This window comes from Periplaneta americana, chromosome 4 (assembly GCF_040183065.1).
Source record: "Periplaneta americana isolate PAMFEO1 chromosome 4, P.americana_PAMFEO1_priV1, whole genome shotgun sequence".
NCBI classification, from domain to species: domain Eukaryota; kingdom Metazoa; phylum Arthropoda; class Insecta; order Blattodea; family Blattidae; genus Periplaneta; species Periplaneta americana.
The window spans coordinates 14,890,461-14,917,337 of record NC_091120.1 but is presented as its reverse complement, the minus strand read 5'-3'; the positions used below and the strand labels follow the sequence as shown (position 1 = coordinate 14,917,337).

Here is a 26,877-nt window from a genome sequence, read left to right as displayed (position 1 = left end):
ATGCACTAAGTCGCTTTGATTTGAGAAATTCCCACCCTAAGTATTTTACTACCTCTTCTCCATCTTATGTTCCTTTCCCATTTTGACATATTTTGCTGCCCTGCGTTGGACCTTTTCTATTGAATCGATTTGGTTTTGTCTATATGGATCTCAACCTACTGCTCCATATTCCATAACTGGGCGAACAAGAGTTTTGTATGCTAATTCTTTTGATCTTCAGTTAGATTTCTTCAGAATACGCATAGAAAAATGTAGTGCTTTCCAGGCTTTCCTTGTAGTATTAGTGACTTGTTCCTTCCAACCCAGTTTGTTACTTAAATATATACTGTACCTAGGTATTTACAAGTGTTCACTTGTGGCACCAATGTACCATTCCGCTAATATTTGAGACAAATTTCTTTATGCGTTCTATAGGATATTGACTATGTAATATGTTGATGTGAATGAAAATTTTCAACAATTTGTATCAAATATCTGTGTGTTAAAAATGAGCAGTTCCAACTTATTGGTCATCAATGATAAATAAGTAAATACGTAAGTAAAGAAATAAATAACATGTTTATAAGGCTTATATGTATACATTTCTCAACTGGCGACCAAATAAAACAATTACCGACTAGTTGAACAACTGTTGTTATTGGTTACAACAATCCATGTTATCCTTATCTTGCTCTCCAATGTTGTTGTTGTTTTCTAATGCCAGGCGTTTGACAACAGTCATTTGACCTCTTGCACTCCAATATTTTTCAAAGATATTATCATGGCCAGTCACTGAAGCACAGATTTTGAGGTGTTCCGAATCCATTTCTTGGTTTGAGTTGCACAATGGGCAGTTAGGGGACTGATATATTCCAATTCTATGCAGGTGTTTGGCCAAACAATCATGGCCTGTTGCCAATCTAAATGCAGCTACAGACGATTTTCGTGGTAAATCGGGAATTAACTGTGGATTTTGATGCAGAGAGTTCCATTTTTTCCCTTGAGTTTGTGTTATCAAATTGTGTTTGTTGAAGTGTAAGTATGTAGATTTAATAAATCTTTTCACAGAGTAATACGTAGATTTAGTAACAGGTCTGTAAGTAGCAGTGCTGCCCTTCTTTGCTAAAGCATCCGCATTCTCGTTTCCCAGGATTCCACAATGGGATAGTATCCATTGGAATACAATTCTTTTATTGAGTGATATTAATTGAGAGAGCATTTTAGTTATTTCTGCTGTTTGAGATGAAGGTGTGTGTTTAGAGACTATTGATAAATTAGCTGCTTTGGAGTCTGACAATATAACTGCATTCCTAAATTTATTGATGTGGCATAGAAGATTCCTGAGACTTTCACTTATTGCAATGATTTCTCCATCAAAACTTGTTGTTCCATACCCAAGAGATCTATAAAGTGAGAAGAGACAGCACGTAACACCTGCACCGGCACCTTGTTCTCTGGAGATCAAGGATCCGTCAGTGTATAAATGAAGTCAGTTTTGTGAAGGGTACCTAATATTAATTGTCTCTAAAGACAATTGTTTTAGTATTTATGTACAGTCTTAGAAACAAATTTTGTCGTACAGATATTTTATAAGTCCCAGAAAGGAGGCAGTGTGCATGATCAGACATACAACAAAACAAAACTAATTTTATTATCTCAACTAGTCTTTCTCTTGTACTCATGTGCACTGTCTCCTTTCTGGGACTTACAAAGTATCTGTAAGACAAAACTTTTTTCTAAGATTATACAATAATGAGTACAAATATGTATGTTATGAAGAGCAACAATATCAGTGTAATTAAAATCCCACTGTTCCACATAATCCAGAACAGTATCAACATACTTCAAATCTTACTGTTAAAATTGATAACTGATGGCCGGTTTCACCAAACTTTGTTATTATTATAACGTCTCGTTAAATAATTTAATGACACGTTAGTCAGTTTTTGTGTTTCACCTAACATTATTGCTAACGCATCTTTAAATTCATCGTTAATTTATTAGGACCTATTCATCGCGTTAAAACCGTAATGATGCGTTAAGAAGTCAACAACATGGTGGACGTAATTATTCGATGATGAAGTTCTTTATTTAAAACTCAACATAACGACGAATTTATATGTTGTAATAACACTTGGAATAATCATTTTGAAGATTTAAGTGATAAAGAATTCCACAAAAGCTACACATTAAGGAAATAAGTAGTAAGAATGATTCTAGAAGAAACTGAATACCGGTATACTGTATAGGTTAGAATACGAGACAGAAATCACCCACTTAACGCCTCTTCAACAGATTCTTCTCACTTTAAGATAACGTTGCGGGAAGTTTTGAAATAGTAATTAGTGATATGAACGGGGTATCAACAGCTGTATTGTCTAGATATGTGAATAAAGTATCAGACATACTATCAATATTACAATAGTCATCATTTCTATAGGTCTAATAAGCGTACAGCTAAATTTTTTGTTGTCATAGTCAACATAGGTTGTGTACATGTTCCAATCGTATATCCTGGCAGTAATATAGCCAAAAGATTCTGCAATAGGAGATCCTATTTTTCATTCAATATTCAAACAATTTCATAGGCCTATGTAACACTCCGCATAGAAAAATTGTGGCTAAACTAGCGCTGAGGTAGTTTCCTTCGTACTCTGCTTATACACCTTGCACATACGAATCTGTGACAGGTTATGTTTGATTAGTTTAGGTTTTTGTTATGCTTGCATATACGATCAACTGCATTACCACAAAAAAAAATCCCTTATAAATTCAACGATTTTCACTTCTGAAACCAGCACAACTACCTCAGCACTAGTTTAATATAATTGTAATAGGTTAGAATACGACAGATAGGAATCACCCACTTAACGCCTCTCCAACAGATTCTTCTCGGTTTAAGATAATGTTACGGTCTACACGGATGCCTTTTAAATGAAAAGGTGCAAAGAGATTTTCTTTTAGGAGACAATGGATACCCCTTAAAATCTAATTTAATGACACCTCTCCTAAATCCTGCCACACAAGCATGGCAAAATGGTTACAGGGTACTAATAAATCTACATGAAATACAGTGGAAAAGTAGTATGCAATTTATGGAAGAGGCGATTTCCCTAAATTTAGGCCTAATGTAACTGCTTAGAATGCTTTGTATATAATTAATTGTGGCATCAATTTTGGAGCTGTCGACCTTATAGTCCGCTAAAGTTTCTTAGATTTCCTTTAGAAGTTACAATTTAACTTCTCTACATTCCTACTATTTACATTTGGAAGCAGCTGTCTTTTTGTTTTTAATTACGGTATGACAACATACTGTATTTAGGAAGATGTTCTTAAAATCACTGCCTCTTACACGTTTGCCTATGATTGTTTCCTCATGCCAAACAAAGTCAGCCATGATCATACGTAACCAATGAAATTCGCGATTTCGAAGCCATGGTCGTATGAAAAACAAAACATGCAAGATACAAGTACAAAATCCCCTCGTTAGTAAATGCCTGTTAATTTTAAAGATACGAGGCTTGGTGAAACAGTCAACTTTCAACGATCCCGTTAAAATTAAACAATCCATTTGTTGACAAGTCGTTTGTGCTGATTTAAAGAAGCTTGGTGAAACCGGCCATGAATGTGTTAAATGTATGGCTTATTAAATTTTCAAACACAGAACTGTATGTCTAATATACTGTATATGAAAAGGTTCGTTTTGCAATAAAAAGCAAAAACTGTATTTTCTTTGTTTTCAGTTATCCATGGGAATCTGTCCAGTGATTAGCCTGAATAATAGGAGTTTGCTGTACTTTTATAATAAAATTACACATTTACAGGAAAAATACTCACAGAATCGAGTTATCTATTTAGAATTATTGTTTTCCTGGTGAAAACGCTGTTTCCTAGAAAATTACAAACCTTCAGACAACATGGGGGTTGCAATGCCCTGAGCACCGCATTCCAACTTAATTACAGCACCACATGCCTCAATTGCAACCACTTCGCCCTTCACGCATTCTCCAGGTTCTAGATTGGCCAGAGGATTGCCTTCCTTTCTCATAGCTTCAATAATTCTGTCATAGTCATTCCAGTAGCCACGTAGAAGAGACACACATGGCTAGAAAAAAATTATCAGTTATTAATTCAGGAAAGCTACAGTTATCATGCAAATTTGCAACCAGAAAAAAATAAAACAGACATTTATACGCATTCATGCAGCAAGTGAAAGGTTCCACTGAGAGAACGAAGTCATGGAAAAACTAGAGAAGTTGTTGAAATTCTTCAAGCTTTCGGCTACTAACTCTGCGGTCATCTTCATCACTGAAGTCAGTAGCCGAAAACTTGGAGAATTTCAACAACTTGACTCAGCTGATAACCCACGAAACCATCATAGAGAACTATTTATCTGGTATTCTGTGATCTGTTCCAATCAGGAAAGGAGATGGAGCAGTAGAAAGTATGGCTTTGGATTGGAACCCCCAGGGTAGTAGAACAAGAGGAAGGCCAAAAAATACATGGAAGAGGACAGTTTTGGAGGAAATTGCTAGGGAGGGGAAAACATGGAGCGAAGTGAAGAAGTTGGCTACAAACAGAGTCTGATGGAGGCACTTTGTGAATGCCCTATGCTCCTCATGAGGAGATACAGGAGTTTGATTGATTGATTGATTGTGATCTGTTCACGTGTTTTTCCAAGCACACCATCTTCTGTTATCGTCAACAAAATAATTCTAAGATGGCCACCAAGTTATCCAATCACAAGACCTCTCAGAGCTCCAAATCCCCTGGTTCGTAAACTACGGATTGTTTCTCTTTTTCCTATCTCACCTGTAGGACACAGGGATGTGACATTGCCATTAGAAACTTATGTATAAAAACAATGAAGAAATAACTTAATCAGTGGGTCATGTTTAGAAATTAGCAGTCTTTGACAATCTGTAAAACAAGAGAACATCAGACTTTGACCACTGCCTGCTGGATCACATCCTATGGCTGCTTATACTGCCTGTCCAATCAATGGTTATGCGTGAACAGTCACTAAGTGGCAGGTAATTACATTGCATAGACTGATAATGTTAATAGCGGTGGGCACTGCCTGCCACCTAGCGGCAAAATAACTTTGATTGAGCAGGCAGTTTACGCAGCTATAGGATGCGATCCAGCAGGCAATGGCTTTGACTTATAGTCCGGGTCAGCTTACTTCATACTTTAAGGGTGAAACCTAACCAAATTTCCACCATTACTACATATGCTAGTGGATTGTGGTGATTTTCTAGTTTGCAGGTTGAATTTTCTTTTGCCAACTTCGTTTCGAATTTCGATACTGACAAATACTACAAATGGTAGTGATTTAGTAACTGGTATGTTGGCAGCTGAGACAAATATCGACAATATTTATCGGTACTGGAGTTCCATGAAATTAAAATTGTACTAGAATTCTGAGGTGGTTACTGGAAGCTAGTGAAATCTGAACATACTAATAATTCATTAATATCAGTATTAATATTAATACATAATAATGATTTTATGTGTTGCATTGTGGTTATAATTCAAGACTATAGTCAAATAAGTTTTCGGAGTTAGTACAAATAATTTCATGTGGTCAAACAAAATACATTTTTAGGTTACGTTTCGTGAGTCATTGTTTAGTCAAACCAATGAATTTTGTATTGCCAGACAAAATACTCGACAAGTTGATTCTTTTCTCATATAGTTTGCCTACGAAAATATGTTACAAATTATTGAATTATTTAGAATAACCTTCCAACATAAAGTACGGTAAGTAAATTAAGTCATTTAGTACATAGGATCGTTTGATATCTGGTAACAGTTGGCAACACTGACAAGACGGCAATATTTGCTGTTCAGGAACTGTTCTTATGTGACCCTCACTATAGCAATCATAAACGATGTTCTCTTGTTTTACAAAATGTCAAATTCTGGTAATTCTAAACATTGCCCACTGCTGATTAAGTTATTTCTTCATGGTTTTCATACATGGATATCTTCTGACAATGTAAAGTCTCTATGTCCTATACCCTGAAAAACAAACAGAATATACTTATAGAGGAGGAACCACTACAATAATGCTAACTTCATGATCAGTGTTTTACACAGCCATGCTGATCCGCTGCAGATGTGAACAGAACACTACAGATTAATATTTCCAGAACTGTTTGCAGAATAAAATTTCAGCTGTGCAGTAACTATTCAATGTATGAAGGAAAATTCAGTTACTGTGTAACGATGCAACTCTGCACTTTAGAGAGTAATGTTAACAATACAATAAGTAAAGAGATAGGTTTGGAAGTAAATCCCGAAAAGACAAAGTATATGATTATGTCTCATGACCAGAATATTGTACGAAATAGAAATATAAAAATTGGAAATTTATCTTTCGAAGAGGTGGAGAAGTTCAAATATCTTGGAGCAACAGTAACAAATATAAATGATATTCGGGAGGAAATTAAACACAGAATAAATATGGCAAATGTCTGTTATTATTCGGTTGAGAAGCTTTTATCATCCAGTCTGCAGTCAAAAAATCTGAAAGTTAGAATTTATAAAACAGTTATATTACCGGTTGTTCTTTATGGTTGTGAAACTTGGACTCTCACTTTGAGAGAGGAACATAGGTTAAGGGTGTTTGAGAATAAGGTGCTTAGGAAAATATTTGGGGCTAAGAGGGATGAAGTTACAGGAGAATGGAGAAAGTTACACAACACAGAACTGCACGCATTGTATTCTTCACCTGACATAATTAGGAACATTAAATCCAGACGTTTAAGATGGGTAAGGCATGTAGCACGTATGGGCGAATCCAGAAATGCATATAGAGTGTTAGTTGGGAGGCCGGAGGGAAAAAGACCTTTGGGGAGGCCGAGACGTAGATGGGAGGATAATATTAAAATGGATTTGAGGGAGGTGGGATATGATGATAGAGACTGGATTAATCTTGCTCAGGATAGGGACCAATGGCGGGCTTATGTGAGGGCGGCAATGAACCTCCAGGTTCCTTAAAAGCCAGTAAGTAAGTAAGTAAGTAAGTAATGTAAACAATACATGATAATTATAAATCTACAGTACTTACTTCCATGCTGTAATCCCAACATTTGGAAAGTTTTGTAGTTACAAGAACATAAGGTCGGGGTTGACCAATTTTCAGCACGCGAGCTATCAATCCTTGATGTTTCACTAGTCCCAGCTGAGTTGCATCCTGAACCTCAGAATTGCTAATATCCTGGAAATAGATGTACGTAATATTAATGCAACAATATGTGTACATATTGTAGTCACAAGACAAAAGTTAGCAATTAAGTTCTTAAAATGAATATTGGTCATCACAAGACTATTGTATTCTGACATCACAGATCACTCCAACTTTTCATTGGTCTGCCTTGGTCACGTCTACTACGAGGTTTTTATTTCTGAGCAAATCTATCTTCTTCCGTATGTCCAGAACTTACCTTAGAAACCAGAAGGAAATAAGTCTAAAAACTCCATTCTGAGATATGGTGAGATGAATGTTCCCCTTTGTACACAGCTTTAAGACTTACTTCTTTTCAATATGGAAATATGTACGCAACTATCCAACTCTGCAATCGGGAGTACGAACATGTTGTTGTTGTTATCTAATGCTGGGCTTTGGCAATGAAGCCATTAGCGTTCTTGCTCTCCAATATTTTTCTGTGGTGGATCCATCAGGTAGAACTTCACAGGTTATGAGATGATATTCAGTCATTTCTTCTTCTTTGTTGCATAGAGGGAAATTTGGATTTGTGTAAATTCCTATTTTATTCAAGTGTTTGGCCAAATAATCGTGTTCTGTAACCAGTCTGAATTTTGCTACTGCAGATTTACGTGGGATTTCTGGAATCATTTGTTTTTTTTTTTAATTAAAATGCTCCATTTTTTATCTTTGGCTTTGGTACATAGTGCTTGGTTTTGCTTGATTTTATATTTATTTTTAATTAGTCTTTTGATGGATGTAAAAGGTAGGCTTGTATTTGTATTCTGAATTAAATTGGATCCTTTTTTGGCAAGAAAGTCAGCAGTTTCATTTCCAGAAATTCCGCAATGTGCAGGTATCCATTGCAATTGAATTCTTTTCTGTAGTTTTTGAAGTTGTTGGATCATTTTGTGACATTCTTTAATTTGGATTGACATCATTTTATATGAATTTATTGCATATAATGCTGCTATCCAACTCTGCAATTTGGGAGTACGAACATCAAAACAAGCATAAAATACTGCATATAAATCAACCATAACCTGAAAATTCATGTCTTGCTGCTTACTTCATTTTGTCTTGTGATGCAAGAGATGGAATCCACAATTGTTTCTGTACTCTTCAATTTCTTCATTTAATGAATACATGCACTTTTTTTTCAATAACTTCATTTCTGCCTCTTGTATTTCGGAGATGTCTCTTTTTGCTGTAATACAATTTTTGCTACCATATGTTACAACTGATACAGCTGTGACCTTACAAAGTTTGACTTCGGTTGCTCTACTTGGTCTGATTTTTTAAGTTTTCTGTATTGTTCCACATGTTTCCGAACTTTGTAGTTTTCCTTATTATATATATATTTTTCCTGCTGGTAAGTAATGTTGCAGTATTTGATTACTGACTACAGTTTTTTTATCTAATAGTGTTCTTGTCTTGAAATGGCAAAATATTTGTTTTATGGTATCTTCTGATATTTTCAGACTATACTCTTTATATAGTTGCTGCAATTTAAATATGGCTATTTGTAAATCATCTTCACTAGTTTCTATTATGATTTGATCATCTACAAATAACAAAGTATTAATAATTTTTTTCGTTTATTAAATATATTCTGTCTGTTATTAAAACTTTGCATTGTTGTACAATGTCATCTAAATAAATATTAAATAGTGTGGAAGATAAACTGCACTCTTGTCTTAATGTTTTATTTACTAATGATTTTTATGTTTCATTTGAAATTACGATACATTGATTTTTATTGAAGAATTTAAATATTGCAGTTCAATACATTTTATAATATAATGTGGGTATCATTCCGTTTCATAATTATTCCAAAATTTCTTCCTATTCACCAAATCAAATGCTTCTGTGTAATCTAAGTGTGCTACATGAGTTTTCAGACTGCACTCTTGTCTTTTTTCTATTAATTTGTTTAATTATAAACACATTATGTGTATGAGCAACCTTTCCTAAAACCATTCTGTTCTTTTAATAAAAGGCATTCTGTAATTGTTTTTAATCTATTATTTATTATTTCTATCGTCGTCGTCGTCCTCATCATCATCATCATCATCATCATTACTGTCCACACCTGTGAAGTAATGGTCAGCGCATCTGGCAGCGAAACCAGGTGGCCCGGGTTCGATTCCCAGTCAGGGTAAGTTACCTGGTTGAGGTTTTTTCTGGGGTTTTCCCTCAACCCAATACAAGCAAATGCTGGGTAACTTTCGGTGCTGGACCCCAGACTCATTTCACCGGCATTATCACCTTCACATCATTCAGACGCTAAATAACCTAGATGTTGATACAGCGTCGTATAATAACCCAATAAAAAAAAATATGTATTACTCCTGGAAGAGCTGTTACAGCCTGAGAATGGGATTTTCATGCCATCTTTTCAATGAGCATTTCTGATAATAATTCATTATTGCCTTAGGGAACTTGGACAAATCCATTCTCATAACGTGTTTCTTCCAGTTCTGCTGACATCTGGAAATGTAGTCTAGAACTGGCGATAAATCAACTTCTTGTAGCACACCTTCATTTTTCCTCCAGTCCCAGCCGTTTGTTCTACACATGAGTCTCATCTGATAAGCTGTTAATGTGTTTCTGTTGCTCTTCTAGAGTCCATGCTTCGCTCTCATTACACAGGAGCAGTCTAGCCATTATTTTATACCAAGTGAGTCACCTGCCCTTTATTTATACGAAGTTCTAAAATCCCACACATTCACAGTCAATTCCATAAACTCAGTACTCCTAAAGGTACGGTCACACATCACTACTTTTGCAGCGCTACTTTTGTACTGCAGCTGCAAAAGTTGCATGTCGTGTTCACACATAAGTCAAAAGTAGTGTGCTGCACGGTACTTTTCGTGCTGCGCAACCCGAGTGCTGCAAAAGTTGCAACTGGAGGTTGCGAGTCTGTTCACACACAAGGCGCTACTTTTGCAGCAGCAGTCATGCTGCAGGTTTCCATCTCCGTGTTGACTTCTCAATATACATTTTGTGGTTTGTTCCCATTATTAAGAAACTCATGCAAAAGCTTCCTTATCTATTATTTGCTTTTCTGTCGTATCTAGTATTCAGAAATTGACATTATTTTTACTATAAAGCTTTTAAAAACGCCTATATACTTAAATGATAACCAACAGCATACAGTATTCACGTAATCAATGTTGGCAACCCTCCTGTTTGGAACTACGCTACGGAAAATTTAAAAAATGAATTATATCGTCACCAATTATGCTCAGACTGTGTTGTGTATTTAATAACTATTACAAATAATTGATTTTCATCACATTTAACATTAAAATATATCCAAACAATAAAAGTATCATTGGCACATTTGGGTGGTAACACTGGTTGCAACCGCAGCAAAAGTTTCAACAAAACCGATATCAAAAATGCTGCGGCTGCAACTCTGAGAACCCTGTTCACACGTCGCTACTTTTAAGCTACACGCAGCATGGAAAAGTAGCGGGCAGCAGGTTCGGCAGCCGCTACTTTTCGGGTTGCACCGTTGTTCACACGTCGCAGTACGAGAGTTGCGCAGTTTTTTGTACTGCAGCGCTGCAAAAGCAGCGACGTGTGACTGTACCTTAATCGTGCCTTAATGCAAAAGGCAGTAGTGTGTCTTCATACTATATCCTCAGGTGATTAAGCCGTGTGGCTAATAATGGTTTGTGGGTTCGAGTCTTACACTGTGTATGATACATAATACTCTTGTTTTAATATGGGAACCTCGGAGTATTCAACATATTTCCTTATAGATTCTACTCCAGCGGTGTCGTAAATGTACTGCAAAACAAGGTGAGCTTTCAACACTAACACCTTAAATACTTATAAATAAATAAACATAATAGTCAGTATAATCTAATCTATTATATATGTTTATTTGATTAACATTTTAAAACAAAAAAATTTCTAACCTAATCCACTCTGGAGATATAGGAATTTCACCCTAATCTTGCTTTGAAATCTCTTACAAACAGATACTGTAAATTCTGAGTATGCTACTTAATGCAGGGTTGCATAAAATTTAAAAATAAGGGACGAGAAAATCACACAAGACAGAAGGATATGGATGATGATCTCATATTCTGTACCCACCAACAATATTCCTCTGCAGTTCTCACATTAATTTCTATTGCCTTTTCTAAACGATTCATCAAACCTCTTTTCCAGCATTTGGGGAATTGACATTTTTTGCTAGACGATGTTGTAGAAATATAATAATTTTAATTAAAACACTAATCCTGAACATTTTATTAATTCCATGTTTAATCCACCCCTTTGTGGAGATTTTCTATTTTTAATGGACTACAATACTTCATTCAGCTCTATAATTTCTGTGTTGTTTATTATTTCCTCCACTTCTTGATCTTCATATCATTCATTATATTTTCGTCATGTTTTGTAGTAATCCTTCCATTTATGTTTGCTATTACCATCAATTCGGCGGCCAGGTAGCTCAGTTGGTAGAGCAGCTGGCTATGGGCTGGAAGGTCTGGGGTTCGATCCCAGGTGGTGACAAGAATTTTTCTCATTGCCAAACTTTCAGAACGGCCCTGAGGTTCACTCAGCATCCTATAAAATTGAGTACTGGGTTTTTCCCGGGGGTAAAAGGCGGTCAGAACGTGGTGCCGACCACACCACCTCATTCTACTGCCGAGGTCATGGAAAGCATGGGGCTCTACCTCCATGCCCCCCCAAGTGCCTTCATGGCATGTTATGGGGATACCTTTACCTTCTTCTTTTATCACATCTATTCTCAATTAAAAGGAGAAAAGAACATGTCGACAATGCAAATCCTTTCCCTACCTGCAACAGATATGAAAGTCCGATCTAACTTTCTAGAAGGATGAAACTCAAAGAAAGACAAACAATTTCAGTTCTGTAGAAGGCACGACCAAGGAGACTGCTCAGAACAATAGCAAACAGATTCCAAAGAAGAAAAAATTAATCCAAGTCATGTGTAAAGTTCTTCTGTTTAGCAATGGTCATGGTTGGTATCTGACAGCAAAGCTAGACACAGACGAAAGAAAAAAAATATTTCCCAATGTACATAATAACAACAGGGCTGGGCAGTAATTGAAATACATTTGTATTTTGTAATTTGTAAGGATTTTCGAAAGTATTTGTATTTAAATACATAAAATTGATGTATTTTGTATTTCAAATACTCAAAATACTTTTTTTTTCCTTCTTGTTCTTCAAGTTTTGGATTTGGATTTGAAGAATGAATTTTTGTCTTACCCATTTCAGTTGTGCTAGCCATACACTTAGTTTTCTTGCCACAACTGATTTCCTGAATGCCATGAAGAAATCTCCAAAAGCATCAAGGATCCATCACCCAACACTTGCTAAATGTTCAGCATTATGGGAATGTGTCTAGGAGACTCAAATACTCAGAAAATATATCAGATGTCTTGAAATATTCATTAACGTTTACTTGCCCAACTCGATGGAATTCTCTTTATGACTCAATCTCTCAAATATTGCAATTCAAACATGATATAAACAGTATATGTGAAAAACTGGGATTGCCAACCTTCAAAGATGTTGAGTTTCAGTACCTTGAATATTTTGTAGTTCTGAATCCCATTGCCTTAGCCCTTAATTCAATGCAAAATGAGAAAACATGCTATTACGGCCAACTTTTGTCAACATTAATTTCCCTTAAAGACAGATTACATATTCTGTTACCTAGTAATCTACTCCGTCTATTCCAAGTAACTCCAATCCTAATAAGTTCACTTTCATCAAGATATAAAGTGATGTTTGATCTGCTCCCAGAAAAAAAAATTGAGCTATTTTGGTAGCTTGCTCCACCCATCATTGAAGATGAGATGGCTACCTGACATTTTCTCACTAAGTGATAAGAAGAGGATACAGAATATGTGTGTGAAATCAGCTGAGCAGTTGTCTGCTACACCTTTGGTCAGTTCAGACGATGAAAACAATTTTTGTGTTTTCAGCTCAAGTAAAACAGACTTTGAAAAGCAAAAAGAAAAGAACTTGTCTACTGTGGAGTATGAGCTCATACAATTCTTCAATGGCAAAGGGACAACCCTGTGCACTGTAGAGAATTACCCAACAGTGAAACAAGGTTTTATAAATATAATACAAGTTTGTGTTCCTCTGCACCTGTAGAAAGACTGTTCTGTTTTGCAGGATTTATTCGTTCACAAGCAAGGGAATCCTTATCTTATGAACATTTGAGGAACTGGTGTTTTGAAAGGGAGCAGTAATTATTCATATGTAGCATAATTTCATTGCTGACTGGGAAAAGGAAGTTCAGTTACAGTTTTTATATAAAACTTCGAGGTAAAAATACTTTTAATGTTAATATAATATTTTAGATTTTCAGTAATATTCTTATTTTTTAGGCCTATATATTGTATCGAGTATTTGAAATACAAATGTATTTTGGTTAATTTTTTAAAAGTATTTTGTATTTGTATTTCAAATACAATTATTTGAAGTATTTTGTATTTGTATTTAAAATATTTGGATGTCAGTATTTTGCCCAGCCCTGAATAACAATGTATGACTTACTCTTAACTTCACTTGTGTAGTGCTATATTTAGGTAAAGGCAATTGCAATAATACATGAGAAGATGTAATTGCTTTCACTGCACACGGTAGCAACATGTTTTCATGAACTGATGACAAATTGCCTCCTTCTTTAGCCTGGAAATAAAATAAAAGTTTAAATAAGAAAATTATTATGTCACCTTTGTAATAAATTACGTAAAATAGTATATTATTTTGTTTTATTGAGGAATTACTTGTAAATAAGTTTATTACGCACAACTTTATTTCAATCGGTAATTATGTATGGATAGGGTAGCTCATTAAAATCTAATTTTAATCCACTTTATTTATTACAGAAGAAAATAATTAAAATATGTCTTCATAAACCTATTGATTTTCCATCTCAAAATTTGTTTCTAGACTTTAATGTACTTAACGTAAGACAAATTTATTATATTGTATTAATAAAATTCATACATAAAAATCGAAATAATTCTGAATTGTATTCTCATAGTTATGAAACAAAAGGTATGAATTCTTTAAGATTGTTTGAACCAAAATGCAACACTGTTACAGTATTTAATCATAGTAGTAATTTAGGCCCAAGAATATATAACAAGTTTATATTCAAATACCCTAATCTTGTCAATTATAATTGTTCTAGTATTAAATTTAAAATGTTATGTATGGATTTTATAAAAGTTGAAAAATTGTAAATTTAAATTTATATACTATAATTGCATAGTAGACATAAGACAAATTTTATTGTATAATTATTAATTTCAATTCAGGAATCCGCCCCTGAGCATGAGTTCTACTCTTTCAGAAGCGAGCTAAAGTTTTTCTGTATATATTATATTTTATGTTACAATTATTAGCAAAATAATAAATAAATAAAATAAAACATATGTAAGTTTAAATACTTATTTTGCAGGAATTGTCTACCAAATGTTTAATGTATATTTTTTGTTACAGTAACATCTTACTCTGACTGAAAATTTCAGACTATTAAACCCTAGAGGAGATAAAGGGCAAAATAAAACAATGAAGGGACCTGCATGAAGTTAACATCATAGGAAATATTAGAAGGAAGTGACAACTGTTTGGGTCTATCTACATATGACTGAAAACAAGGGACTCGTTTATTTGTTACCAATTTTATAAGTTTAACTTGTCACGAATAGCTTCAAATTAAACCTAAATTCAGTAGTTCACATAAAGCTTAATTTTTTTTCTCCTACAGAAAAAAAATCTTTACATAGATTCTTTGCCCAATAGTGCATATACTGTGGAATCCCGGTCACCAAGTCACTCAATTGATTGCACTCCTTGTATAATGGCAGGTGACTTAATAATAATAATAATAATAATAATAATAATAATAATAATAATAATAATAATAATTTATTTAACCTGGCAGAGTTAAGGCCATATGGCCTTCTCTAACACTCAACCAGGAGTAAAAACTGTGTTACAAAAACGCTACAAATTTAAAAAGTACACTACAATTTTATACACAAAACTGAATAAGATAATAAAAATAAAATGTAAACAACAAGTAAGAAGAAAACAGACATAATATATAACATACAGAAAGAAAGAAAAAAAAAACATAATAAAATGTGAACAGCAGGTCAAAATAAATGAGGCATACAAAGTATAAAAAAATAAGACAATTATTGATAATAATGATGATGATAATAATAATAATAATAAAAAATAAGAATAGTAATAATAATAATAATAATAATAATAATAATAATAATAATAATAATAATAATAATAGTAAATAGCAAATAGTAATATATGTCGAACATGGAGTAAGGCCACAAATGGAAAAATACTAGAGGAGAGAGATTCAATCCGACGCTGTGGACTGAACTTCGGGGTAGCTCAGCACTTGGTACGTAGAACCAAGGACCCGGGTTTGATCCCCAGTACCAGAGCGAGTTTTTCTCCTCTAATAACCATTGCTAAATAGTTTAGATGCACATAAAATTTCCTAGGAGAAATTTTGAGTTCCAGGGGGGAATTCTGCTCCCTCCCTGCCAGTCCAGTCCATCCTCTGAATTCATCACAGGGTATAAAAGATATAAACTGCTACAAAATACTGATGGTAGAGCATAAAGAACTGAAGAAAAGAGTAAAGTAATGTATTTCTGTAACTGCTAATACAATTTACGCAATAATCCACAATCCAAACAAAGCTAGCTAATTGTTCCCAACTTGTTTGATTACAACATGCACAAAAAACGAACGATGAAAATGACATCTGCTCCCTGAAGAATTATATCAAGTGTCAATGTTTTATAGTTTTATAGATCTGTTATAATTTTATCCAATTATTGTTTTGTATTTTAACATATTATGACATAATAACATATTGTCCAATTAAACAGCTGATTTAGGACACATCTAATCACAAGCATCACCTATATAACTAGTGTAATCATGATTATTGTTGTTTGTTATTTGAATATATTGCATTTGACCAATGTCGCACAATATTAAGCATGTATAAAGTGAAAAAAAAAAATTCAGTTGTTGTTTTTCACGAGAAATGAGGGGTATTTTGATCGGTATTCATTATAGATGCCTGTTGCTAGTAGCCAGAGTTGGGGTGTAGTCAATATATACTGCAGGCTGTATCTTCTGCAACTGGTACTGATGATTTTAATTTACTTCTTTTGTGGTTTATGGATGGACAGTATAGAAGAATGTGTTGCAGATCTTCATCATGATTATTACACCACAGACAAGTAGGAGTATCAGAGGGGTGAAATCAGTGTAGGTACAATTGAGTGACAATGTGACTTGTTCTGGCTCTTGTTAAAAATGTTTGAACATGTCTGGGCAAGTTTTTGTACATTTCCAGATTATTTGGTTTCTTTTGAACGGACTGTAAAATTTTTCCTTCGTCAGAAGAGAGCCAATTGTTGATCCATAGGTTTATAAAATGAGACCTACAAAATTATAAGAAATAATTAAATTTCACTAGACATTTTATTCAGTAGACTGTTATGTACTGTCTATATAATTCTGGCAGTTCGTATCCTTTACACCCTGCATAATGGTTGAAGAGAGTGTATGTCAAAATCATGACCTTTACAGTAGTGTGATGCTCGTTCAGGAATAAATTTGTATTAAGATATCAAGTACTTCATAATAAATGACTTTTTGCTTAAGAAATGTAGTATAGAAATTATCTCTATACAATGTGTACGGAAGTTAGTCTTTGCTTTGTAGTTTCATGAATTTACACTGAAAACAAAACTGTTATGACATAAAACACATTTCCTACTTACCTGAAAATAATTAATCAAGGATGGCCGCAATGTGAAAATGGGAGGAATTGTATCTCTGAAACAAAATGCAGATTCTATAATTGTTCCAGGAACATATGTTTTCAACAAAAGTGATGCCAACAATGGATTGTCAGTTAAATGTTGGGCAGGAATTATACCACTCTCAGAATCACCTGCAACAGAATTTTGAATTATTAATGCAAATTCAAGCATCATGGAAACACATTGCATCACTATGGACTGCAAATGTGTATTATTGTAGTAACTACCAAAACTTACTTTGCACTTGTAGAACATAGTCTGTGACATTCTGAACAGTGAGTCTGTAAGCTTTTCCAAGTTGAAATGTTTGCATTTCCTTTGCTTTGGTTGCTGATGATGAAATTATTTGTTTCAGCCTTAACATCATTTTCTTATTAGTACTGTCTACTTTCGCCACGTAACATTTGATCTGAAATAACAAAAATTATGTTAATCACCCAGAGATAAACATGAATGGCCTCTGTATTTACATGTGACAATACATATTTAAAGGAACCTCAAAATCTGTGCTTCAGTGGCTAGTCATGATAATATCTTTGAAAAATATTGGAGTGCAAGAGGTCAAATGACTTTATTGTCAAACAATTCATTTTAATATATCAATATGCCTGGTAAGTTATTAATAAGTATTTAATGAATTTCAATCTTAAGGCATATAAACTTGCAAATGTTTATTTGCTATTTAATAACAATATATGAACGTTTTCGCCGTTTAGGGCATCTTCAGATATAACAAAACATATTATCTGGACCTATAATAGTATATTATGCAAATAACAAGGAAAATAGAGAACAATATATGTGATACATGAAATTCATGAGCTTCTCTTGAAACCTCCGACACACCAACACCAGTACATACAAATTTATAGAACTTCTTCATTTATATACTTCAATAAACCTGAGAACACGTAATAGGATGTCATCACATCAGAGTAGCCATTTCAAAGTCAATGACCTCTAAGTGAAACAATTACAAAACACACAACATCAACTACGAAAACTATCTTGAACTTACGACAATTCTCAGCCATGATTACTCTAAATATTTTATTATCTTCATTATAAAGTTTAAATTTTAACATTGACTAAATTAATCACTGTATATCAATTGTAAAGTAGTCATCAACGTCAAACAACATTCATTCAAATGCCTACGGCTTCTCTAAGTGAAATAATTACAAAACACACGAACATTAACTATGCATACTATCTTGTAACTTACGACAACTTTCAGCCATGATTACTTTAAATATTTTATTATCATCATTGTAAATTTTAAAATTAACTTCATTGACAAATTTTAAACATTGTATATTAATTGTAACATGAGCTATATGTATAAAATAAAACATTCGTCCAGTCTAAGTTGAAATTCAAAGATTATCTCAATATTCATCCTGTATCATGTTATATCTACATAAAGCTCATGAATTTCATGTATCACATATATTGTTCTCTATTTTCCTTGTTATTTGCATAATATACTATTATAGGTCCAGATAATATGTTTTGTTATATCTGAAGATGCCCTAAACGGCGAAAACGTTCATATATTGTTATTAAATAGCAAATAAACATTTGCAAGTTTATATGCCTTAAGATTGAAATTCATTAAATACTTATTTATTGTCAAACGCCTGGCATTAGAAAACAACAACAACATATTTAAAGGAACTATATCTGTGGCCGGGAGGAAAAAGGTCCTAAGTAAAAATTTTATACTTTTCAGAAAAGCAGTAGAAAGATTGAAATTGGTGTCAATTATAGTTTTTTCCTGGATATTATTTGTTTACATTTCTTCTAAAATAGGTAATGTTGCTCTTTTAACAATTTTCTTTGTTATTTCCAAAAATAGTCGCACTTAAGCCCTTTTTCATGTCAAAATAAATGAAAAATGTAAATTATTAGGATTGCAAAATGGGTCTTAAACAAATATAGGACTCTTTACCCTGGTGCTTAAAGTTTTAAAAGAAAAGGGCATCAGTATGTGATAAAATGGCTAAAATACAAGTTAGACCTTTTTGATAGGGAAGCATGGAAAGTAAACATGTGACGGTTTGTAAGGAATAAAGTATTAAATATTCTTAAGTCCTTTATCCTGTGCGTGTTCGATTCAAAAACTACTTAGGACATTTGGTAACACTCTATAAATCCAGTCAGGAGTCTTATTTGACTTTAGACATTTTACCAGATTGTAGAGAATTGTTTCCGCTTTCAGAATACATAAAAATCTCATTTTCACAAAAAATTGACATAAGACCTTTTTCCTACCGGCCACAGATATATACAGAGTGGCCCACTTAACTCTTTCACCACCGATAGCTTGAAAACTATTTCAGATATACACCAACCGACAATTACAAGTTAAATTATATCAAAGGAGACATCTGATACACATATATTATAAATAACACCTTGAACTTGGCTGGGTTGAGAAGAGTGAATTTAGGAGAGTTTAAGTTCAAGCTCTTGCAGTTCTTCTATCTGAGAACTTGCAGGCCTCATTTTCAGAAGTTGTGAAACTACTACGCATAGCTATCACCATACCAATGACAACTTCCGAACCAGAACGTTGCTTTTCGTATTTGAAAAGAGTAAAATCCTATCTTAGAAATACGATGAGAGAAGAGAGACTGATCGCATTAACCAAGTTGTTCATAGAAAATACCTACCATGTTAAACGACATCTCGGACTTTAATAAGAAGGTGATTCAAACGTTTGCAACATACAAGACAAGGCGCATGGAACTAATCTTTAAATAAAATAAGTTGCATGGTTTATTTTGTATGCAGCCCCTCTGAATTCAATACCCACGAGCCGCCACTGGTCTACTGTCATACATACTGTGACACGATACACGAGGGTAGGCAACAAAGGGGAACACAGTAGGTGGAACTTAAAAATGAGAGAGATTCAATCTGGCATCGGAACTTGAATCTAGTATGGCTTAGTGCATAAAGCACCAGCACTTAAAGCTGGAAACCCAGGTTCGAATCCCAGTGCCGGAGAGAATTTTTTTTCCGTTCTACCGATTTTTCACCAGAAGTGATAAGGCTTTTTTCTTTCTCCTGAAAAATCTGTTGAAATGCACATAGTGAATTTTGGAGGCACAGCAATGACATAATTAATACATGTTCCCCAACGATTGTGAATGCACTACATACTATCATATCGTGATAAGAATTACCCTGTGAATGTAAGATCACTGTTTATTTAAGTAACATTCAAAAGCTAAGCTTACCACTTGTCCTATGTAAAACATGCCCTGTTTGACGTTCTTCCCAAACTGTAGCCAGCCCTTCACATCACCATAGAAGGTCACTAGCACTCCAGTTCGAGTAATCAAAGCAACGACACCTTCACACTCCATCTTTATCTGTACATCTTCAAATCGGGTGAGGGGAGGGACACGTGACTTTACCAAATCTGGCTTAAGCGTCAGCTGGATTCTATTCCCCTGTAATTCCAGGACCTGCCAACACAAAACAAGTCAAGAATTTTACAAATTCAAATACAAGGAAGGAAGAAGTTTGTAAACATGATGTTCATGTGATCTGTTTCCTTGTCTTTCTGTTCCATAAGATGAGGATAAAGACTATCTGAATGATGAAGTGTTAGATATGGCAAATAACAGCAGAAAAGTGTACAGCCTTCAATTTAAACGAGGACCCTCCATAGTAGGGTGACCAAGCCTCCTGTATTTCCTGGGATCTCCCGTATTTTTCCCTAATTTTTAGCATTCTTCCAGCTCCCGTATTTTTCTTCTCTTTGAGCATTTTTCTGCCTTATTTTTGCATAAGGTAAAAATCATTATTCTAAACATTTGATTTTGCCACGAACGATTATTGTTTATATGATTAATTTTGTTGTTCAATAGATGCTTTAAAACGTGCAGTCTTTATAGAAGGTAATGTTGCCAGAAATGGGTTTAATGCTCACTTGTTTACAATCAAACAATATCAATATTATAAATTTGGAAAAACTGGCTAGTTTGCTCTAAGTATACCAAGTAGTAATTCTCATACAAAGAGGGCATTTTATCTCATGAACAATAATAGGACAGATTTCAAAACAGGAGCACGACACATCTACTGAACAATGGTTATTAAAGGAAAAAAATTCGCTCCGGCGCAGGGAACAAACCTGAATCTTTGGTTCTACGTACGAAGTGCTATAACCACTGAGCTAAGCCGAAGTTCAATCCACAGCACCGGATCGAATCCCTCTCCTCTAGTGTTTTTCCCTTTGTAGCCTGACTCCTGAGATATATTAAGTCAAATGCTATTATACAAGGAGCACACTCAATTGAGTGACTTGGTGGCCGGGATTCCACAGTATTATGCACAGTTGGGCAAAGAATCTACGTAAAGATTAAATTTTGGTCCTATAGAATATGTCTGTCATGATAACAATGGTTATTAATAGCAGTTGAATGTTCAAATGTAAGATATCGTCTATGTTTACTTACATAACCCCAAAAGGTTTCACTTTCATATCATCAATAATAGTTTTAATGTGTATCATTAGTGACAAATACAACATGGAATTACCTGTAATATTTCATTTTTTTATGGTGATAATGTCAACACCTACTTGAGTTTTGTAGTTATTAATAACCTATGCTCAGCTGTACTAAGAAAATTACACAACAGAGAATCAGATCTGTAAAATTCATGATAATATAACCTTCGTAATATGTTTTGAAGCTTTTTCAGAAAATTACACAAATGAAGATTGACCTATTGGCATTATATCGAAAAATCTTTTAACAATCTTGCAGTCAGGCCAAGATGATAATGTTTAGGAAAATTATGTAGGAAAATTGACATTTCACAGAAAACTAATTTTTCCGCATATCCTTGGATAGCAAGCTTCAAAATGAGGGGTCATTCATTAAAATCTGTTCAGCTGTTTTCCCGTAATTTCCATTACCAGTTCAAATTATACATAGATACGTCTATTACTACTACAAACAAAATATACACACAGTTATGTTATGTATAGTCTCAGGAAAAAAAAAAGTCCAATTCTTGAAGATCTTTACAGAGCACAATTTATACCACGATAATTTAACAACAATTTTCAATCTGGCAGTATTATCTAATCTGAAAATAAGATAAAATTAATGTGTAAGAGTCATTATTAAACAAACACAATACAGTACAACAACCCCGATTATGAAATTCATCGAAATCATTTCAACAGCTCAATGCAAGCGTGCTTGCTTGCAGACTACAAAGTTCAGGGTTCAGATACTGTCGATAAAAGGTTTATTTTTTAATATTGATTGTGCAGGTTAATTTCGTCTACCGTTGTTCAATTTTGCTGCACAATTTATAAATGAAGACTGGACATAAACTAGGCTCTAAGTGCCAAAGAGACAAACCATAAAAAACAGAACTTTTTTGAGACTAGTGATGCAATATCATACTGTGTGTTTTGCACATCTATCGGAGAAGGTAGGGTCTAAATAAAATTACAATGGGACTTACCGTTTTTCTTCGTGGATTCAGCCAGGGACATACACTTTCTTTTTTAATTGAAAAAACTAATTTTCCACGATACTGGCACTTACAGCCTTTTTTATATCCAGTCTTCAAATATTCATCTATCTAGCTGAACTAAAGGGAGGGGCTACTCATCAATTAGCACTGGTCAGCTTGATGAGTTAATGACTGAATTTGGTATAATTTTCCTCTATTCAATACCTAATTCCCTATTTACCCTTTCCTATCCAGTCCTCTGACTGAACTCTTACTTTCTTCGACCCCGACGGCATTAGAGCATTCGAGGCCTAGGGGTTCATTTCACTTTCCTTTCTCCTCTTTCTACTTTTCTGTTCCTAGTGCTGACCTGCTATGGCACTAAAATCGTCCTCCAGTGGCTTAAGGAGGGAAAGCTGGTGATCAACAAGATCTCCCAGCTAGGTCCAATGGACCCGTCGACCAACAGCAGGTGTGGTCCTCCAGACATTCTGGGGTTTGTGTGTGAATGAAGTAGCCACCAAAACGTTAAAATATGGTGTTCACTTAAGTCGGCTACAACTTGTCATTTTCACTCCTTTTCTGCATAGAATTGGAATATATCAGTCCCCTAACTGCCCATTGTGCAACTCAAACCAAGAAATGGATTCGGAACACCTCAAAATCTGTGCTTCGGTGGCTGGCCATGATAATATCTTTGAAAAATATTGAAGTGGAAGGGGTCAAATGACTTTATTGTCAAACGCCTGGCATTAGAAAACAACAACATAGATCAATTTTCATCGTCTTTTGGATTACAGCAACAACTGAAGTAAAACGAATTTCAATATCTGCCAAAGCAATTTGTGTGCACCACTGCTTTGGATCACTGAGCAAGCACAATGCATTAAATCTGGAACTTAGAAAATTCAGGCGTGCCATTTTTTTTTGGAACCCATATTAAAATCGATTTTTTTCAAGCATCACTGGCGTAGTGAGAAAGTAAAATTCGCATATCAGTTTGTAATGTTGGCCACTTAGCTAGACTAATATTGGCTTATAATTGATACCTATCTCCAGAGAACAAGGTGCCGGTGCAGGTGTTACGTGCTGTCTCTTCTCACTTTATAGATCTCTTGGATATGGAACAACAAGTTTTGATGGTGAAGTCATTGCAATAAGTGAAAGTCTCAGGAATCTTCTATGCCACATCAATAAATTAAAAAATGCAGTTATATTGTCAGACTCCAAAGCAGCTATTCTATCAATAGTCTCTAAACACACACCTTCATCTCAAACAGCAGAAATAACTAAAATGCTCTCTCAATTAATATCACTCAATAAAAGAATTGTATTCCAATGGATACCATCCCATTGTGGAATCCTGGGAAACGAGAATGTGGATGCTTTAGCAAAGGGCAGCACTGCTACTTACAGACCTGTTACTAAATCTACATATTACTCTGTGAAGAGATTTATTAAATCTACATACTTAGACTTCAACAAACAAAATTTGATAACACAATCCCAAGGGAAAAAATGGAACTCTCTGCATCAAAATCCACAGTTAATTCCCGATTTACCACGAAAATCGTCTGTAGCTGCATTTAGATTGGCAACAGGCCATGATCGTTTGGCCAAACACCTGCATAGAATTGGAATATATCAGTCCCCTAACTGCCCATTGTGCAACTCAAACCAAGAAATGCATTCGGAACACCTCAAAATCTGTGCTTCAGTGGCTGGCCATGATAATACCTTTGAAAAATATTGGGGTGTAAGAGGTCAAATGACTATTGTCAAATGCCTGGCATTAGAAAACAACAACAATTGATGCCTATCACCTGAAAGCATTGCAGTCTACTTTCCAAACTTTTCATCTTGGCATAGACTTCACTAAAAAGTGCTCACGACCTCCCCTTGTAAATTTAAATGTAAGGCTGCCACATCACACAAAACTAAATTACTGTAAATGCTCTTACACGTGCACTATGTAGACTTCCTTCTGGAAACTTTTTCTCCGGATGTGAAAGTGATACATTTCCCATGTTTAATGATTGTACAAATGCTGTAAACAACTTTCCGCATCCAAGGATAGTAACAAGTGCGCCATTTCTTGTGTGCTCCATAATCTGACACTTAATCTTCATCCCAGGCTGAAGATCACCAATCTTACACACTTTTGATTTTATCATTACCCTGGAAAAAGAATAATTAAGCATCTATTTAGTATCAATTTTACTATGCACCACATCCTAAATGTTCATATAAAATGTTTAACATTTAAACTTCAGCATATTAGATCATTATTATTATTATTATTATTATTATTATTATTGTTGTTGTTGTTGTTTAATCAACTGTCCGAAGACAGGTCTGAACCTCAAAAGTGATACTAAGAAGGCACCACTTATGAAACGACTAGGCCAGGAGATAATGGGGTAGAGTGGCCAATTCCTTTTCCCTCCATTACATACATCACACATCACTATTATTTATTCGCTCGTTTTCATACTCTCTCTCGCTATCATAATATTAATACTCGATCACAATGCGATAACACACTAGAAATTCCACTTCACACATCATCTCTGTATTCCTCATCTTTCACTGTTGCTACCTCTCGTCACTGGAACTATCTGCCGCCTGAAGTCAAGGGCTGCCAAACATTGAAATCTTTTAAATCCAAGTTAGAAAATTATCTTATGACGAGTTGCCAAACTAACTTACTATTATGACAAGTGTTATATTGCATGTTTCCACGTATTCACATTTTTTTTTTTAATGTTCTAGTGATATTCAACTTATTTTATATTTTTATTTTCATATTTTCCGATAACGGTATATCTCTAATGTGATAAGTTGAGCTCTATATAATCATAATTTTCCTTACTGTGTGTACTTAAAAATATTCTATTCATTGTATGCTTTGTACTGCACTATTTTTTTTACTATTATTATTATTATTATTATTATTATTATTATTATTATTTTTATCATTATTATTATTATTATCATCATCATCAATAATTGTCTTATTTTTTATACTTTGTATGTCTCATTTAGTTTGACCTGCTGTTCACATTTTATTATGCTTTTTTCTTTCTTTATGTATGTTATATATTATGTCTAATTTCTTCTTACTTGTTGTTTACATTTTATTATTATTATCTTATTCAGTTTTGTGTGTAAAATTGTAGTGTACTTTGTAAATTTGTAGTGTTTTTGTAACGCAGTTTTTACTCCTGGTTGAGTGTTAGAGAAGGCTGTATGGCCTTAACTCTGCCAGGTTAAATAAATCATTATTATTATTATTATTATTATTATTATTATCACCAACTAGCTACATATTACACTAGTCAGACTACAGATGCATACAAACAAATGTTCTCCCTCTGACACATATCGACAAGCAAGATTATTATTATTACTATTATTATTATTATTATTATTATTATTATTATTATTATTATTTATTAATGGCGGGTACTTGGCTGTTCGTCATTCACCCATATGAAGCCAGTCCAGTTGTGCAGATCAATTTATCTACAGAGTCTTTTCCAGGTAACGTCATAGGATGCTGATCTATGCTACACCTATGATGTGATGAGATGATGATGGAGATTTATTGGGATGCCAGAGGGGAACCATAGCTTCCGGAGAAAACCCGTTACCTGGATCAAGGGCTCGTCCAACACAGTTATAAATCAGGGGTATGCCAGGAATCAAACCCAGATCCACAGGATTATAAGTCCAGTGCCTTAGCCACTAGACCACCACGGCAACATACCGTTAATATAGGACCTCTGACCTCACCTTAAATAAAGACTCCTTACTTATTTTTCAATGAACTCACATTTGATGTTCAAATTCCCAGTTGAACTTGTACATATTGAGTGGAAACAAAAATCTATACAATAGCTAATAAGAAATCGTAATTCACTGCCACAAAGCACTACTTAAGGAAAAGTGTACTTGCGTCAAAATGTATGCACTACATTGCTTTCTCTTTATGCATCATATGAGGAAGTAGAAAAGTTGAAGACTGACTTAGAACATATTTTTGCAAGATTTAGGCCCATATGCCAGTTGCATTTCAGGCTGTTCTTCATATGCACATTGAAGTTTTTTTTATTCTATGCTGTATCAACTACGAGGTTATTTATAGTCCCGTCGCTCTAATTTCCGGCAGCCAATCGGGTTGCAGGTCGGCTACATTTAAACATGTGCATCTTGTGATTTGCTTATGATGACGTTATTCATTTCTTAAGGCTCGATAAATGCTTAATATAATCGCCTGCCATTTTGGCTCTTTCGTTGGCGTTCGCAGAAAGC

At 34.4% G+C, this 26,877-nt stretch overlaps 1 protein-coding gene across 5 annotated transcripts in view; it reads right to left on the bottom strand.

Annotated features, from left to right (window-relative positions):
• Rrp5 (Ribosomal RNA Processing 5) overlaps positions 1 to 26,877 on the bottom strand; it is a 63,668-nt gene that overhangs the window by 19,404 nt on the left and 17,387 nt on the right. For all 5 annotated transcript variants that reach the window (XM_069822871.1, XM_069822873.1, XM_069822874.1 and 2 more), the window contains exons 9-15: positions 24,525 to 24,741; positions 20,322 to 20,552; positions 17,314 to 17,485; positions 17,035 to 17,207; positions 13,751 to 13,885; positions 7,055 to 7,204; positions 3,886 to 4,084 (exon numbers count right to left, since the gene is read on the bottom strand). In XM_069822871.1, the coding sequence (XP_069678972.1) occupies positions 3,886 to 4,084; positions 7,055 to 7,204; positions 13,751 to 13,885; positions 17,035 to 17,207; positions 17,314 to 17,485; positions 20,322 to 20,552; positions 24,525 to 24,741 (1,277 nt within the window). The remainder of the gene's footprint in view (positions 1 to 3,885; positions 4,085 to 7,054; positions 7,205 to 13,750; positions 13,886 to 17,034; positions 17,208 to 17,313; positions 17,486 to 20,321; positions 20,553 to 24,524; positions 24,742 to 26,877) is intronic.